Source organism: Staurois parvus, unplaced genomic scaffold (genome assembly GCF_062004578.1).
Source record: "Staurois parvus isolate SC_StPar_1 unplaced genomic scaffold, SC_StPar_1.0 ptg000434l, whole genome shotgun sequence".
NCBI classification, from domain to species: domain Eukaryota; kingdom Metazoa; phylum Chordata; class Amphibia; order Anura; family Ranidae; genus Staurois; species Staurois parvus.
Genome location: NW_028318230.1, coordinates 639,523 through 658,672, shown reverse-complemented (window position 1 = coordinate 658,672; position 19,150 = coordinate 639,523). Strand labels below are relative to the sequence as shown.

General features: G+C 42.5%; 1 protein-coding gene across 1 annotated transcript in view; it reads left to right on the top strand.

The window, feature by feature from the left end:
- Window positions 1-601: 601 nt before the first annotated feature.
- Window positions 602-19,150, top strand: part of CAVIN2 (caveolae associated protein 2) — a 59,471-nt gene continuing 40,922 nt past the window's right edge. The window contains exon 1 of the mRNA XM_089687683.1: window positions 602-1,312. Coding sequence (XP_089543809.1) covers window positions 815-1,312 — 498 coding nt within the window. The 5' untranslated portion in view covers window positions 602-814. The remainder of the gene's footprint in view (window positions 1,313-19,150) is intronic.

Genomic DNA, 19,150 nt, shown 5'->3' with positions numbered 1-19,150 from the left:
AGCTCCAATCGCACCGCACACAAATCGCATGTGATTTGCACAGGAATGCGGTGCGGTTTCTAAGCGAATCACATGCGATAAACCGCACCGCATATATGTGAAACCAGGCTTACAGTAGGTCAAGAAAAAAAAAAAGTCAGCCCAGATTTCAGCTTTAAGGAAACATATGAGAATCTCCTGCTTGAGAAAACTAATGCAACAAAGAAAAGGAAACCTTAAACTGTAACAGTACTCTCCACTGAAAGAGCTCTGGGAAAGTGAGCCTTCTAACCTGCACTTGTAGTGTGAAAAGAAATGTAGATGTGAAAACATATCATAATGAGTTATTATTCCCCTGGCAAATGCAAACAATGCTTCTCTCTGAAAATAACTTCATCCAGGAAAAAAACATGCTTAGTGTTCCAGTGGATCACAGCAGCCAGCCAAAAGTTTTCCCCTGCAGCTAAGGGAAGAGGAGCTGGCAGCTGGCCAGGAGAGGGAGTTTTCTGCCTGCATGAAGTCATTACTGAAATTCAACAAGTTAAAAAAAAATATGTAAACCCTCACTTCTAAAATCTAGTTCAGATGGAGGGTATGCATGTGACACACCCCTGGATCTGAAAGTTAGCCTTTTGTAGTTTGGATAATTCATCTTTCACCTCCCACTGGGTGGAGCAGAGGCTTACAAGAGAAGCTGGAATGTAGATGTTAGGAGTGTTTTGCTGCAGCCTGGTACATCGCATACTATTCTATACAAGCAGACTGTCTACGGCTTCTATTATAATACAGCTCAACAGAAGGAAAGTTAGGCATCTGACTAAATCACAGCCGAATCATGGAAGAGAATTCAGTTCAAATTGAGAATGCCATAAGTGAAGAGTTTCACAAGGCTGAGGAGCATGAAAGTCAGGAGTTGGTGGTGCCCAGCCACAGCCCTGCAGAATCACCGAGCTCCAGCCCCATACCTCAACAACATGGTGTGGATTCCATCAAAGACACCAACCAGGTCAACGCCATCACAGTCCTCACCCTGCTAGATAAGCTGGTCAACATGCTGGACTCAGTACAAGAGAACCAGCAAAAAATGGAAAAGAGGCAGATCGACATAGAAAACTCCGTCAAGGGGATTCAGAATGACATCACAAAGTTATCCAAGAGCCACACTTCTACAAGCAACACTGTCAGCAAACTTCTGGAAAAGTCTCGCAAAGTCAGCGCTAACATGAGGGAAGTAAAGGATCGTATGGACAAGCAGACAGCGCAAGTGAAAAAACTGGAGAACAACCAGAGCCAGCTACTGAGAAGAAATAACTTCAAAGTCCTGATTTTCCAGGTAGGTGACACTTGGACTTTAGAGTCCTGATCTTTTAGGTAGGTGACATTTGGGGAGGGGGGTATTTACTAAAACTGAAGCACACAGAATCTGGTGCGACTGTGTATTGTAACCAATCAGTTTCTAAATTCAGCTTGTTCAATTAAGCTTTGACAATAAAACCTGGAAGCTGATTGCTTTCTATGCAGAGCTGCATCAGATTCTGTGTGCTCTAGTTTTAGTAAATACCCTCATTGACTTCAAAGTCCTGATTTTCCAAGTAGGTAACACCTGGACTTCACAGTCCTGATCTTGCAGGTAGGTGACACTTGGACTAGAGTTCAAATCTTTCAGGTATGTGACACTTGGACTAGAGTTCAAATCTTTCAGGTAGGTGACACTTTGGGGGAGATTTGCTAAAACTTGAGTATACAGAATCAGGTGCAGCTGTGCATAGTAACCAATCGGCTTCTAACTTCAGCTTGTTCAATTAGGCTTTGACAATAAAACCTTGAAGAGGATTGGTTTCTATGCACGGCTGCACCAGGTTCTGTGTGCTTCAGTTTTAGTAAATACTCCCCCACCCCCCTGGACTTCAAAGTCCTGATTTTCCAAGTAGGTGACACTTGGACTTCAAAGTCCTGATCTTGTAGGTAGGTTACTCATGGACATCAAAATTATGATTTTGCGGGTAGGTTGCACTTGAAAATGACTGGAGATTATTAAAGAGCTGGGTAGTGTCAGACTCTGTATACGTCGCCATGTATGTGTTCATTTTTCCAACTCCACCCTGGCTACGCTTTATACAAGCTGGTACCCTGACAAAGCCACTCCTGTTTTACTCTTCTGCAGCTGGTTGTTTTATACTGTATAGGAATATCTACATTCTTCATCTGAGACTAGTTGTATCATGTAGCAGTATCATCTAATCTCCTGATCTGTGCAGTTACAGTCTTCTATCCTTATAAAACCTTTTTTTGCACCCCTTAACTTTATTAACTCTAGCACTGCTGAGTATCACACTCTGGACTGACTGCAAAAGGAGAGACTGCTGGAACATAATATATACAGTCTTGAAGAAAGAAGGGAAAGGGAGGGGGCATGATTGAAAACCTTGATATGGTATTTTCACTATGAAGCTAAGATCAAGAACACAGGGACGTGACTTTAAACCAGCAGGAGGAAAGTAAAAAATTAACCTTCGAATGTATGATTTTACCAAAATAGTAGTTAATGCTTTGAATAGACTTTCAGCAAAGGTAGTGATTCAGTCAACAGTAAGTGAATTAAAACACGCTTGGGACAAATATAAATCTATACTCAGCCGAAAAGGTTAAAAACAAAAAAGGGGGCAGACTTGATGGACTACATGGTCTTTTTTCTGCCGTCACTCTGTTTCTATGATTGCCAGCAAGCTAGCAAAGACTGAACTGTACATTAATAAGCTATATAATGACCAGGTTTAGGATCAGGGAGCCACAAGTAACTTCTAAGATATAAGTGAGGATATAATAATATTATTATATATGGTAAGGATGTTCTGATTGCACTGCAAAGCTGATAAAGTACAACAAAGTAGGTTAATATCTATGACACCTTCAACTAGGCTGCATAGTTCAAAATAATATTAAAACTTTTTTTGTAGGGCAGAAACACTACATAGCTGAAGGGGTGTGGTCGCTTGGCAAAAACTGTATTTCACAAATGCCGCGAGAGGAATAACCTGCAGAATATCCACAAGGAAACTTGTACTGAGAGAAACATAGGGTCTATCATGGCTAACTCTGTAAAAATGCTTGCTGCCTGGCCACCTCTACCTATAATCCTTTCTTTGTTATTGGCCTGGAACAAGCATGCATAAGCCAGTGAACTCAGAATTCCTGATCCTATGCTTATCCCAGGTCTGTGTCTCAAAGCATTGAAAAGTATTGGGTTAATATGACAGACAGAAAACCAGTATTTTCGGAAGGAGGGTCAGCAATGGTAGCCTACAAGGTTTCTCATTTCCTATAAATAGGTTTTAAAGTTGATAGTGGAGTTAATTAAAAATACAACCTAGTATGATATCCTAGAACTTGGTAAACTGTAATAAGCTGGTGCTGACTGTTGGATAACAGCGTGTACTATCTTTATATTAGCTGCAGTATAAAGTATCACAATGAAGGGTAGCCATACACACAGTAGGCACATAATTCATCAGGAACCAGGATGACTATGGAAAGTTAAACTTGTTTAATGTATGTCACCTAGGCATAGGCTATGAACTGAACTATTGTATTATTAGGTGAAAAATTCCTGTTCACTGGGCTAGAGATTCTACAGATTTGCCTATAAAAATAATTATAATTAAAGTGGTTCTAAAGACTGAAGGGTTTTTTTTTTACCTTCTGTGTGCAGCTCCCCCCACAGCCCCCCACCAATAATTACCTGAGCCAGATCTCAATCCAGGGGTGTGCACAAGAGCAGCTGATCTCCCAGCTCTCTCCCTCCTCCATGGCTCAGACACAGCAGCAGGGGCTATTGGCTCCTGCTGCTGTCAGTCACAGCCAGTGAGAAGAGAGCAGGCAGTGGGGCTAAGCCCCGCTCTGTGTGTCAATGGACACACAGAGCGGGGCTTGGGGCGTACGTACTCACAAGTGCCCCCATAGCTAGCGGCTTGCTCTAGGAGCACTAAGCAAGGGGAGGAGCCAGGAGTGCCACGGGGGATTCAAGTAGAGGAAGATCAGGGCTGCTCTGTGCAAAACCACTGCACAGAAAAGTAAGTATAACAAATTGGTTATTTAAAAAAACAATTCCTTTAGTATCACCATAAATAAGGCAATTTGGTGGCCTACGATCATATTTGTTTCCTTATTCCCCAATAATAAAAAAAATAGAGTGGAAATGGATCAAAACACCACAGTGCCACCTGAAAAGGTATTTTCGTTAATTTTCTACCTTTTGCTCTCTTGAAACCAGGAAACATGGTGGTTAAAGTCTGATTGAAAGAAACAAAATTGCCAGGCATTTGGCCAGTATTAAAGGATACGTTTATCTTTTGAACATGTTACACCTGTATTTAGGGTGTAATGTGTTCAGCTAATTTTCCGCACCCCCCTCTTCCCTGTGACAGTGGGCAGGCAGTTCTCTCCTCTGCATCCACTGTCACATATTAGAAACAAAGCTCCTGTGTGGGGAGTCATAGAAATCTGTGAATGAATAAACTACAAGTCCCATCTGCCACTGCAGCAGATGGACTGGTAGTTTCAATGGACTGCGAGCATGCTGATTAGTGTGCTTGTTGTCCATTCACTCTCTCTTCAGCTTTCAAACTGTAAGCCTGTACAGAGGTTGGATTAGAAGGCTGGATAGAGAGTGTACCTTTTGTTAAAGGTAAACTTATCTTTTATTGTGCTCTCAAAGCATAGCCCTCACAAACCTGCATAATTTTAACTGAACATATGCATTGTGTTGCCTCCTCATTACCTTCTTTATTCCCTTGAATCCTGCACTAGTGTACTGCAGCCACATTTATTGCACATGGTTGCCGAACTCTTGTAAAGCAGCCCCATTCACTTGCATGAGTCACTTTCAGCAGGTACTTCATCACTGAACATCGTAGCCACGGCATGGGTACAACTATAGCCACTTCTTCTGCAGCTAAAGGGGATAGCAGTTGGAAGGGGTGTGAGGGGGGGTGAAAGCACGACTCAGCCATGGGGTTTTACCATACCCCAATCTCAAGTGTGAGAAGGGAAGACCTACACTGAAAGGCAAAAAAGAAATAAGGAAAGGAAAGAGACAGAGATAGGAAAAGGGGTGCTCTATATTATTTTTCATAAATCTTTACTAATTTAACCCTATTCCAAGGTGCTTCCATCACACACAAAGCAAAGAAAACCTAGCCCTGCTTGTATAATTCTTATAGTGTCAGTGAGCTGTTAAAGCGGTTGTAAGCCTCATACATGAAATATATATAAAGCATATCCCTCTGTAGAGTGTACTTGTCTCAATTAAGAGCCCTAAGTGTCATTTCTGTCTTCTGCTTGGTTCCTCTACTAAGTTTTCTTGACACCAAGAGAAAAATGGTGACAGGAGCAGGACCTCCAGCAGATTGGTAGCCTCAGCTCTGTCCTGGTATGTCTCTTCCCTCCAATCAGTTCTCAGAGCTCTCCTCACTGAGCTCTGCAGTGTGTAATTTCTGTTCTCTGCCCTCTTTTTTTTTTTTCTGACTCTCAGAAAAGCTTAAATAATTCAGCACTTTACACAGATGTAGAGAAGAGAATACTGCAGATAGACAGGTACAACTTATGCAGGAGGAAGAACTAAACTGAATTTGTTGCAGCCTGTTATTCCTTAAAGTGGTTGCAAAGGCTTAAGGTTTTTAACCTTCATGTATTCTCCCTCCTCATTGGCTCCCACTGCTGTCATCACAGCAAGTGAGCCAATGAGGAGACAGAGAGGGTGGGTTGATCCGTGGCTCTGTGTTTCAATGAGCTTGCAGAGCAGTGGCTCAGGAGTGAGCCTGCTTGGGTGCTCCCATAGCAAGCAGCTTGCTGTGGGGGCACTAGGCAGGAGGAAGGTGCAAGGAGCGCTGGTAGGAGCCCCAAGAAGAGGAGGATTGGGGCTGCTCTGTGCAAAACTAGCATGACACGTTTGTCATTTAAAAAAAAATCCCCATAATATCACTTTAATTTGGAGTTCCAGCTGAAAAAATAAATAAATAAAAGTCAGCAGCTACGTAAACTGACTTTTAAAATACAGACACTTACCTGTCCCTCGGTCCAGCGGTGTCCTCACCACGGCTGGTTTCACTGGCCTTCTTCTCTCCCCAGCACCTTCAGTGTGGGCACCCGGCTCTGACAGCTTGCGGCTGCCCACTGCACATGCACGAGAAGCACTGCGCTTGTGAATGGCCCCGTAGCCTTCTGGGGCCTGTCACGTGTCCCAGAAGACTACGGGGGGGACAACTTCTGCTTCACCTAGGCGATCACAGTGGAAGTGAGAGCTGGTATCTGTCAAATTCAGGTACCCACTCCCCAAGGGTGCCGATCCGTAATGGGGAGCGGGGTACAAAGGCTTAAAGCGGAACTTCACCTTTTGGGTGGAGCTCCACTTTAAATGTAGTGGCTGCATTAGGGTTCTTTTTATCAGGCTAAGCACATTTCCTGTAAGCAGAGAATACCTGCTAATCTTGCCAGAATTCCAGCATCCCTGTACTTTCCTTTGCACTGAACTGATAAATTATCAGCTTTCCCTGCTCTCTTCTGTAAATCCCATCCTTCCTATGTAATGGAGATGAGGAGAGGGGGAGAACAGCCTAGGGTGACAACGCTGTTCCTCCATAGTCACAGTATAGAACATGCATTGCTGGCAGGATCACAGGTGAAAATATAGGGGGAAATAAACCTGAAGTATAGTAATTAATCCATCATATTAAGCTGAAATATTCAGTTTGTGTTTTGAGGTTCAGATAAGCTTCCTTCCTTCCTGTTCCTGACTGCCTATTATTCACTTTTGGTTTAATGCAAAAGCTGTAAGAAGTTCCCTCACAGAGCTCCTGAAATGGAGCTCCACCTGTAACTGAAAATGATAAATATGATATTCATGTGAATGAAAAGACATGATAACAACAGCAATGGTTACAATAAACACTCAAATGTAATTTATATATTGACCAGCAAGAACTTATTTAGTGAGGAGAGTCTACTTTTACAAGGATTACTTTAGAAGATGGAAGTTTTTGGGTAATCTACCTCACTAGGGCAACTGTGGGCATTATTAAAGGGGAGCTCTAAAACATTTTCTTTATTCAAGTTTTTTCCTTTATCTTTACATGGTATAGCTGCTTGTAATACACTTCAAGTCCTACGATGACAACTCTCACCCATCCCACTGAAACAGGACAATAACTCTCCCCCATTATTCTTGTCCATAATATAGATCAGCAGGGTCCTGTAATCCTCAGAATAATATAATTGATAACAGTGCAGTACAAGCAGAGAGGGCTGGAAGTCATCAGCTGACAAGATTTCTGTCAAGATCAACATTTTTTTTATCAGATATAATAAAACACTTTCAATGATATATTTAACAGACCAAAAATGAGCAAATAAGAGAAGTTCATTGTTAAGGGCAGAACCATTCATTAGCTTTACCATTATCCTCAGACCAAGGAAGCCCATACATTAAAGTGATATTAAAGGCATTTTGTTTTAAATAACAAACATGTCATACTCACCTGCTCTGTGCAATGGTTTGCCCCAATCCTCCTCTTCTCTGGTCCCCTGCTATCCCTCTTGGCCCCTTCCCCCTGCTGAGTGCCCTAGAGAAAGCAGCTTGCTTTGGGGGGCACCCCAGCAGGCTCCCTCCTGAGCTGCTGCACTGAGTGTCCTCACAGAGCTGCGGCTCAGCCGACTCCCTCTCTCTCCTTATTGGCTCACTGGCTTTGATTGACAGCAGCAGGATACAGAGGCTCTGGTGCACATTGCTGGATTGGATGGGGCTCAAGTAAGTATTAGGGGGGCTGCTGCACACAGACAGCTTTTTACCTTCATTCAAAAAATGCATGAAGGTAACAACCCTTAAACCTTTACAATGACTTTAATCATTTTTTATTCACAACCAGCAGCTTGACCAAAAAAGAGAGATCTGATTCTCCCATCTACATAGATGTGGATGGGGGAATCAGTCCCACTGTGCTATTGTATCCTGTCAGTGGGGAACCTTCCCCACCATCAGAATACAATGTAAAGGTTTGCTAGGTGAACAACCCTGTACAACCAGGGTGCCCATACATAGATCGAAATTCAGCAGGTCCCTTCTGAACTGGCCCAATTTTGATCCATGCATGGCCAGCTGAAGGTTTTACATTCACCTTTTAGGGCTCTTTCACACAGGCGGATATTCCTGCTCAGCGGAGGAGCTGTCCACTGATCCCTACTGAGCAGGTGGATGACAGCTCACTGTTCTCTATGGGGTGGTCTCTATGCGGAAGCGAATGTAAATGGACCGCCTTTCTATTTACATCTGACTCTCATCCGATCCGCTCTGCTAGATGGATGCAGGTGGAGGTAAATGGACACAAGTCCGTTTACACTCGCTTCCCCATAGAGAACAATGGATGGTCCAATCTGATCCACCTGAAAAACACACAGGTGGTCTGTAAAAGGTGCCTTGAGGTCACAATTTATCATTTTCATGTGGCTTTTGTTTATCAACAGAGCCAGATCAGTGAGGACATGGTGATCTAATTTGTTGGTAAATAAGGCATTAACCAATAAAAAAACTTTTGGTGTATTTTGTTATTTGATGTTTGTCCACAAGAAAAAGAAAAAAAAAACACGCAAAATAAGGAAAATAATATTTATATAGTTGCATATCACAAATACTCTATATCGTAGCGCCTACTTATACCATATATAGCTCAAAAACCTCTAAACAGAAACAACCAAATAATTACAATGACAATTAAGCAGCTGTCCCTATGACATATTACTTTGCTTATAAGTTCAGTATTTCATATATGTTAAGTAAGCGCCTTTCCATTTATCACTCTTGAATATTCATATAGTGTCTTATAATATTGTTACCACATTATTGTCACAATCCCCAAGTTACAATGAATTTTTTCCAAAATGAAAAAAAAATCGCTAAATTTTCATCAAAAATGTGGATTTTACTTAACCCTACTGCTTCACCCCACTACCTTGGGGTCCCAATTGGAGGCTCCAGAGTCCCCCAATTAGTCCTTCAGCAGATTTGTTGTGTTTTTATATTCCGGCACAGCACCACTCATCTACTGCCACAACGTCAACAGTTCCTTTCAGAATAAAGTCACTTCTAAATAAAAAAAAAAACTGTAACAAACACTTTTTGAAGACTGGTGAATCTATTTGCAGGAACTTTGATATTAATAACCTGATATTACATTCTTATGTATGTACTTTGGTTAAAGAGCAGTTTCAGGGAACAAGCAAAAGCAGTCAGTGATCTATAATTGCTACTCAACACACTAAGATTTCTGAAATATTTCATAGACCATCTTACAGGGTCAGTAGTATGACTGTACTCTCAGTAGCTTGTGCTGTGTACCTTCCTCTTCATATATTTCTGATTTGGACATTGCTGACTTTTGTCAAGAGGCTCCCAGCACTGAAAGTAAACAAAACCTTTGCTATATCATTAAGGCAGGGGGATTAAAATATGTATTACCCTAAAGCACCCTCTAACACAGAGGTTCTCAACCTGTGGGTCTCGACCCCTTTGGGGGTCGAACGACCCTTTCACAGGGGTCGCCTAAGACCATCGGAAAACACATATTTCCGATGGTCGTAGGAACCGAGACACCGCTCCTCTATCCGCCTCCAGGTGTGGGCGGGATGACATGCCGCCCCTGTCATCTGGACACACCCCCGGGATTAATCCTCGCCGGTGATTGGCCGCCGGAACTGTAGATCAGGAGAGGTACACAGGCGGCCAATCACCGGCGAGGAGGTGGAGCTTGGAGAGGAGGAGCTGAGCGGCACCGTGAAGATCGAGCGAGTGAAGAGGAGGAGAGCGGCCGGAGAAGGAAAACAGCTGACTGGTAAGTGTCTGTATCATGGGAGAGGGAGGGAGCGAGCGAGCCCAGGCTGGAGCAGGGGTCAGCAAGGTAAGTATCATTGGTGTCAGTGGGAGGAATAGTGCCCAATCATTGGTGTCACTAATACCAATGATGGGGCACTATTCCTCCCACTGACACCAACGATGAGGCACGATTCCTCCCCCAAATGACACCAATGATGGGGCACTAGATGGGGCACTATTCCTCCCCCCACTGACACCAACGATGGGGCACTATTCCTCCCCCCACTGACACCAACGATGGGGCACTATTCCTCCCCCCACTGACACCAACAATGGGGCACTATTCCTCCCCCCACTGACACCAACGATGGGGCTCTATTCCTCCCCCCACTGACACCAACGATGAGGCACGATTCCTCCCCCAAATGACACCAATGATGGGGCACTAGATGGGGCACTATTCCTCCCCCCACTGACACCAACGATGGGGCACTATTCCTCCCCCCACTGACATCAACGATGGGGCACTATTCCTCCCCCCACTGACACCAACGATGGGGCACTATTCCTCCCCCCACTGACACCAACGATGGGGCACTATTCCTCCCCCCACTGACACCAACTATGGGGCTCTATTCCTCCCCCCACTGACACCAACGATGAGGCACGATTCCTCCCCCAAATGACACCAATGATGGGGCACTAGATGGGGCACTATTCCTCCCCCCACTGACACCAACGATGGGGCACTATTCCTCCCCCCACTGACACCAACGATGGGGCACTATTCCTCCCCCCACTGACACCAACGATAGGGCACTATTCCTCCCCCACTGACACCAACGATGGGGCACTATTCCTCCCCCACTGACACCAACGATGGGGCACTATTCCTCCCCCACTGACACCAATGATGGGGCACTATTCCTCCCCCACTGACACCAACGATGGGGCACTATTCCTCCCCCACTGACACCAACGATGGGGCACTATTCCTCCCCCACTGACACCAACGATGGGGCACTATTCCTCCCCCACTGACACCAACGATGGGGCACTATTCCTCCCATTGACATCAGTGATGGGACACTATTCCTCCCACTGACACCAATGACGTGGCACTACTCCTCCCACTGCAAAATTACAGTTATGAAGTAGCAACGAAAATAATTTTATGGTTGGGGGTCACCACAACATGAGGAACTGTATTAAAGGGTCGCGGCATTAGGAAGGTTGAGAACCACTGCTCTAACACCTAACCATCGCCCACCTAGATAAAGTATAACTAAAGGCAAAACTTTTTTTTTTTTTAGCTTTGGATAGAGTGTAAAGAGGATAGAACACTTGTCAGGTTTGTATTGCCGTCAGTGCCCCCAATAGATAGATTCACCCCCTCTATTTGTCATGTTTACCATTTTTATTGAAAGTGAAAGTAAAAGAAAATCCCAAATTTTGGGTTGTCCCCAGAAAAGTAATAGAGGGGAAATCTTCCAATGGGGACACTAGTTCTGGTGACCTAGGGGTCCCCAAGGAATCCCCTTAATTTGCAGGGATTTCCTCTCACTTCCTGTTTGGCTATGGGACAGTAAGCGAAGGAAAATCTCCGTAATGGGACGCAGATGGTGAAAACATTTGACGGGGTTATACCCTCCCTTACTCTGTCCAAAATGAAGAAAAACTTTTTGCCTATAGCTCTACTTTAAGTAAAATTCCCCAAACAGGACACAGACCTCAATAAATATATATATATATATATATATATATATATATATATATATATATATAAATTCTCTGTTTTATATTGTATCCAAACCTGAAACAATACAGTATATGGCTTTATATATATTTTAACCCCTTCCCTGTGCTTAAAGTGGTTCTGTAGTCTAAGTGGCGTTTACCTTAATGCATTCTCTACACAAACAATCTTCTGACTACCTGTTATCCTCCCATCCATAAACACTTACCTGCTGCTAGGTTCCTGCTGCTGTCAGTCAAACTCCTGTTAGGAGGAAGCAGGGGGTGGCTTGCCGACACTGTGTATGTCTATGGACCTACACAGCCTAGTTCTGGAGCACTCCCGCAAGGGGGCAACTGTAGGAAGAAGGAGCAGAGAGTGGTTGCAAGGGACCCACAAAGAGAAGGGACTTTAAAGCAATTTTGTTGCTATTTAAACCAAAAAATTTAAATAATACATTGTCTGCAAAAAAAACTTTTAATACTTATCTTTCTCACTGTCTGAGCTGCAGAACTCGGTTATCTTCCAGCTTGCAAAAAACATAAAAACATTTCCAGTATTGCACACTTCTAGGAACTTTGGCTGCTAGTGCCCCTTCCCCCCCCCCTCCTTACACTCTGTGGTTTGATCCACTGATGCCTACATCACTACAGGGCATAGAGGTCTTACACTTTCATTTGGTTCTTTTTAGAGAAGAACTACAGCCTCATATGATTCTGTTCAATCTGTTTCTGTCTCTGATGTTTGGTGGAAAACTGTGTTGCTCTTTCATTTACCCCACTTTCCTTCCACATTGAGCATGACTTGTCACTGAAGGGCATTTTGCAGATATACTTCCTGTCTGCAGACAGCTAAACTCCTACAAAACCTGAATACCTTAGACTCTCTTGACATGTCCTTCTGGGCTTTTGGAGCTTTTAGTAACAGCCGCTGTGGCCTCTCTTGTGCACACAACTTCAAGAGTCCATTCAGGGGCGGACTGACCATTTGGAAACTCGGCACCGCCCGAGGGCCCGAGGTCAGTAGGGGGCCCCATGAAATGCCCCTGGTACCTTTTTCATAGGCTTTTTTAAGTTTGGGCAAGGACACAAGGGCCTCATGATCCCCTATTGCCCAGGGCCCCATGAGTTGTCAGTCCGCCCCTGAGTCAATTTCATCTGGATGAGAAAGAGTTCTTGCATAGCCCAGCCCTACAGAACATTGAATCCTACCTTGGACTACAGCAAACCGTGAACTGTACAGGGCTGTTTCTTTCTATGTATGAATGCAGTGGTATTTCTTAGTGGGTAGAATTGACTTGCCATGTTTCTTATTGTATTTGTAGTTTATTATTTACTTATGCTGAAGCAGTAAAGTGTAGTCAAGGGGAGCTAGAACCAGTGTCTGTGTAGCGTGATATGGGCTTCAAGCACAAGTAACACATAGTATGAGGTTTAATGTCTTCTATTTAGGTAAAACTGTGTGTTAGTATAGGTATTTGTTAAATATCAATCATTGTTTAGTGGCCATTACTGCAGTGTTGTGCTGGCTCCACCTGACTCCTCCCACAGGCCAGTTTAGAGTAAAATGAAAGGATCACGAATGGTCATGCTGCCTGTTTTTGTTTTTTAACCACTTAAGGACTGCCCTATAGTAGATATACTGCTACATGGCTGCACCTGTGCGCAGAATCACATATATATACGTAATTCCTCCCTGTCAGCACAAGCACACTGCTCAGGATGGCTGTGCACAGTACAGCCATCCCGATCAGTGTGCTTAAAGTGAGGAACACACCCCCTGCCCCCTAGTAAAACACCCCGAGAACACAGTTAACCCTTTTATTGCCCCTCACATTAACCCCTTCCTGCCCATTTTCATTAGTACAGTGTCAGTGCTTTTTTTTTTTTTAGCACTGATCACTGTATTGGTGTCACTGAGGTGTCAGTGACACCAGGTTAGTTCCTCCCCAGTGTCAGAATGTCTGCCGCAGTCCCGCTAAAAGTCACTGATCGCCGCCATTACTAGTAGAAAAAAAAATCCCATTATCTATAGTGTCATTGCTGCAAAGTTGAGTTTTGCTTTATGTGATGGCTTGTTCAATGTCACTATCCCAAGTACAGTAGATTAGTATTATTCAGAGCTCTGTATATAGTTAAATGGTGTCCATTTACTCCAGAGTCAGCTATGAAACTGTGTCGCTCCTTAAATTAGAGGTTTTTTTAAAGATATACATATATAGTATGTATATAAACACACTTGAGTGCACTGTATGTGTTATTGTAAGTAAGCTACATTAATTCAGTTCACTGTTATACAGAATAGAGATAAAATGTTAAAATAATCTACTTGCACTAAATGCACTGAAATTAATATTACAATAAACTGGCCATTAAAAAGTTTAAATTTACCTTTAGGTTTCAGTAAATTTCAATATTATCTGTTAAAGATTATAGAGGCCAAAAATGTATTATGAAGGCCAAAAATGGAAACATTAAACAGCCTTTTATCATATGTCCATTTTTGGTTTGTGAGTCCTAGTTTAACTGCCATGTGAATTTCCCATCACTAAGAGAGCTAGAGAAAGGGAGTGAAAGTGAGTGTATGTGCATCTGTGTTGGTGTGTGTACAGTTTTGTGTGTGTGTGTGTGTGTGTGTGTGTGTGTGTGTGTGTGTGGTGTGTACATATTCATGTGCCACTGAATGTTGACTGAACCACGTATTCTTGATTGCATCAGTGATGGGAGAATATGGATGTTTAGACATTATGAGATTCTAGTGGAACCAATAGTGCATATTTCACAAAATAACCAGAGTAACTTCAAAGAAAATTGGTGTTTACAATGTAAACATTTTTCCACTTTAGTTGGAGCTTTAGTGCTGTCCATATAGAAACTTGGCGGTGAATTGTGCTCATATGGGCTCATTACTTAATGATAAGAACAGACAAGGATAATGGAGATTCACGAGGATACACCTACTTGAAGTATTTTTTATCCCCATACTGAATTTCTTAAAAGTTAAAGCCCAACTACCATTGCAGTGGGGTCCCTCCATATGTCTAGAGGGCCCTTGTTATGCCTAGGGGGGTACAAGAACAGGATTTGTTACTTACCCTATCCACCAGCTCCGGTAATGCCCTCTTCTCCCCAAAGCTCCGGGCTGTGGCCAGTCCCTCAATGTCATCATGTACAATTCAGGGGTAGTAACCTTGCACTGCACCTGGTGCGGGGCATGCATGTGACCATGGTCACAACCTCAGAGGAGGCTGTGGCTGGAGCATGGAGTACTGTAGGCATTTACTCCTTTTTCTGGTGCCCCTAGACATAATGAGCATTTAACCCTTGCAGCATGCGGAGCCCTACTGCAAGTGTAATTTTTTACTAATTCCTGTATATGGGCTTTAATACATGTGTGACCTTGGATAATGCTTTAATTTCAGAACTGCAGGGTTATAGGTGCAAGGAAAAATGTAAAGAATCCAACACTTCCATCTTGGATTCTGTGCCTTTCTGGCTGGCCACTGCTGCTCCCCTTACCAGCAAGCAGCTAGAAAAGACATCAGTCTGACACACCCTAAAGTGCAAAGTTCTTCTCATTATTTTCAATGCCTAAATTCTGCAGTTATTAAATATAACTATTGTCCAAATATGAGAATTGTAACTGTACTGTAATGTACATAAAATTACACTATTAGGTATTGTAACAGGATTTCTTAAAATTAGAAGAAAAACCCTGGTACATGCTAAAAACTGATCTAAAAAAAAAAATCCTTTCCCATCTGCCCCACTTTAGCTAATCTATTGTTTTAATTGAGAAAAGTAAACGCCCCAATTACTTACCTGAAATTGCAGTCTCACAAAAGGCCAGGTGGTGCCTTTGGAGTAGCCATGGATTGTCCACTATCAGAAGAAACACAGCACAGGGTGATGTTACAGTGGATGGGGGTAAATGTTTCTGGATGTTAGAAACATTTTTTTAAACAAAGACTGGTTTGGTGTAGGTGGGGTAGAGAATGTTTTATTCCCAGAGTTGTGCTTTAGGCGTATCTCAAACATTTCCAGTGAATACAGATGCAGTAATTGCAAAGTTATTTTCTACAAACACATATATATGTGATAAAAAAAAGTGTTTTATCAAAACAATATTAAAACAAAAATAATAGGCTGAGTATACAGCATTACAAATTTCCTCTCATCACTATACATGTATTGATGTCACTATCATATCATAGTTTGCTGGTCAATAATTAGACCTCAACAATGGAACATCTGTGTCTTAATGTACAGTATATTCCCAATTTTCAAGTTCGATTTTCGACAGGGTAACAATTGAACTCCATTGATGAGAGACATGTATTGTCAGTCAATACCAAATTTTAAAAACCTAGCCCATGCACTTCAGTGGCAGGCAATTCCAGAAGGGAAGGGGGACAGGAAAGCACACAGAGATCCAGAAGTCAGCAGAGAAACAGGAAAGCGCACTTGGTGAGGTCCATCAATTGGTACAGCCAGCCACAGAGATCTATAGACCAGGGACATCTCCCATACACCCACCTTAGATTTTTTATTTGGATGCATATCTTCATAAAGATGTTGGCACCAATTGCAGTCTCAAGTCACACTTATATGCTGTATGATATTGTGTTGTGTCCTTCGGTTTATAATATAGTAAAGTTATTTTGTGAAAAATCCTCAAGACACTGTTATGGGATTGTGTTAACAGTGTCAAGGGATCTGCAGTAGCAGGTTACTTTTTTGTTATGGTTCAGAAACCCCCGTGTACATGACTAAAATACTGGATAGATAGAATATTGGGTATAAATATTGTTCCAAAAATAGATGAAATATACTAATAATAAAGAAAGTACTAGTACTATGGGAAAAACAAATATTGTTCAAATACAATGGGGCATGTGTATTCTTGTATCTTGGTGTCTTTTGTGTATTTTTGTTGCACAAAAGGTTTATTGAGTTTTTAGGTATTATACAGCAAACGTTTGTGTAAGGCATGGGTATATAAATGCCGCAAACAAAAAGGGGTGTGGAAAACCCCCATTGTCCACAACAACAAGCAAACACAAAGATAAGTAAAGCCTCTGATCCAGAGGGTATGTAAAAAGTATGTGGGAAGGCAGTGAACAGAGGACATGAAATACCATGAGGATTCCTCAACAACAAGGCCAACAGGTGCCTCTGTGTGAAAAGAGAGAGTAAGTTTGCAGATATGTGAATCATTAAAAAAAACTGACAGAGTAGAGGGAAAGGAAAATTGAAAAATCAGAGAAAGAAGAGGGAGAAAAGGAGTGAGTGCTAAAGAGAGGTCTGGAGCAATGCAGAGGAAAGGGTAAGGGTGAGGCCCAACCTGTAAACAGAGTCTGCATGGTTACATCAAAAGGATGGAAGAGCAGTCCAAGTGTAGGTAATTGGTATAGTCCAATCACAGTTTCCAAACCTTCAAAAATTTAGCATGGGTTTTGGTATGGTAGGTATGGAGGTAAGCTTCTCATGTATCATGGTCCCCATGAGCCTCTGATTACCTCAACAAAATGAATTGATGGTTGTCTCTGAACTTTAGCTAGTGTTTGCTAAGCTTCCAAGAACACAAACCCCACCAGCTGTCTCTGATGCTTATCAAGGTGTGAGACAGGCTTAGAAAATAGAGTTTCACATGGGCTGTGGGCAAGATTAATGTTTAGAACCAACTGAAGCATGGTATACACTCATATCCAAAAGTGAGAAGAAAGCAAGACCATCAGATGTACAGTAGGGTACCATGGTCATTACAGCCCCGAAAGCAAGTCAGGGGGCATTAGGGACAAATCTGGATATACGGTCTAAGGTCATATACCAATGCAAAACTAATTTATAAGCATTTTCCTGGGCTAAAATCTTAAGCAGGCATTGGGAGGTGGCCAGCCATATGTCATTCCAATCCACTTGGCTTGGTCAAGAGTGGTGCCCAGGTCTTTTTTCCCACTTGTCCATATAAGGGAATATACTGGAGCCAAGAGAGTCCATGAGTGATACGTATAAGTCAGAAACCAAGCCCCTAGATTAGGGATCCTTCTGGCAGCAATTTTTGGAACGGTGTCAGGAGCTTGGGACATTTAATACAACGTGTATCTAAACTGGCGAGATAATACCGTATTGGAGTACAGCAAAAGATTTCTCCAGTAGGCAAGTCCCAGTGTTCTCGCAGGTAATGTAAGGATTTGATGTTGTCAATAGTCAGCAGTTCATATATGTACCTGACCCCCTTTGTACGCCACTGTAGGAATGCAAGGGGGTTTTCATAGGCTGGGATTGGGGGTAGCAAGGATTTCTGAAAACATCAGGTGGGGTGAAATCAAGTTACCAGAATATGTCATCGAATTCCATTGCCAAAGACATTGTTGTAGGGAGGGATCAGAAATTAAGTGGGTCCAAATAGGCCTTTCCTGGGTGGCATTTAGGGATACCAAAGGGGCAATTTGGGCTGCTGTGCAGTAGTAGCCAGACATGTTTTCAGTTCACTGTGTTTTTTATTCTCACTCCCCCCTCCTTTTTTTTCTCCCATCTAACATTATATGTTGCGCTTTCTGGTCAGCCTGCCATCTATAACCCCATGCCACCATTATGTTTGAGGATGGTATATTGCTCTTAATATTTTGTTGTTACAGATTTTTTTTTTCCTATATACCCACATTGACACCCTCTTCCTGGGTGGCCAGATCCATACCCCTGCCCCACCCCCTGGAACATGTGGGCCATGGCACTACATTTTACTTAGAAAATAGTTCACTTAATTTGTTGATGGTATGTTTTGGTTTTTTTAGTCCCGTGTTCTTTCCTCATTCTTTCCCTTTGCCAACTACCGCACATTGCCTTCTTAGTGGCAAACCACTGTTGCTTGTTCATAATTTGCCTTTATGCAGGAACCTGCTGTAATAAAGACCAGTCAATGCTGGTTACAAGATCAGGTGACTGGTCTTGTATCCATCCCCTTGTAGTAATCCTCAGGCAGCCTGTAGTGGGTAAGCCTGCAGGGTCTCTCCCACTGCTCTGCTCTCTGCACAGTGATGTTGTCACTTCTACTTTTAAATGATAATATCTGGGTTTGTAAAGGCATTTGATGCACCTAGTGTGGATCATATCCTTTGTGTCTATTGTGAAATATTTTTAAATGAACTTATATGTGCCCCAAGTTCAGCTTTAATATTGCAATTTGCTTAAAATACAGTGTACCATTGTTTCAAATAACAACCTAGCTAATAACATTTGTGGTATGGCTGCTGAATGTATAAATGTCATTTGTAGCAAGTATTTGTTTGAGCTGTTTCTCCATGAACTGGGAAAAACTTGGACTCCTTTCACATTTCTGTATGTGGTGTAAACCCAGCTCTAAATAGTTTACATTCCTTTTGTGCACATAGGCCCAACCCAGGATAAGACTGAGCTGCATTGTTATGTCCTGACTGTAGCTAGTTTTCATATGGCTTTCCAACACCAGCATACGTTTTATAGTTTTACATTTGCACACCCTTTAGTTGATTTTTTGGTAATCTCATTTTATACCTTGATCTTCATTAATTGTTGTTTTTTTCTTATATTGCTTTG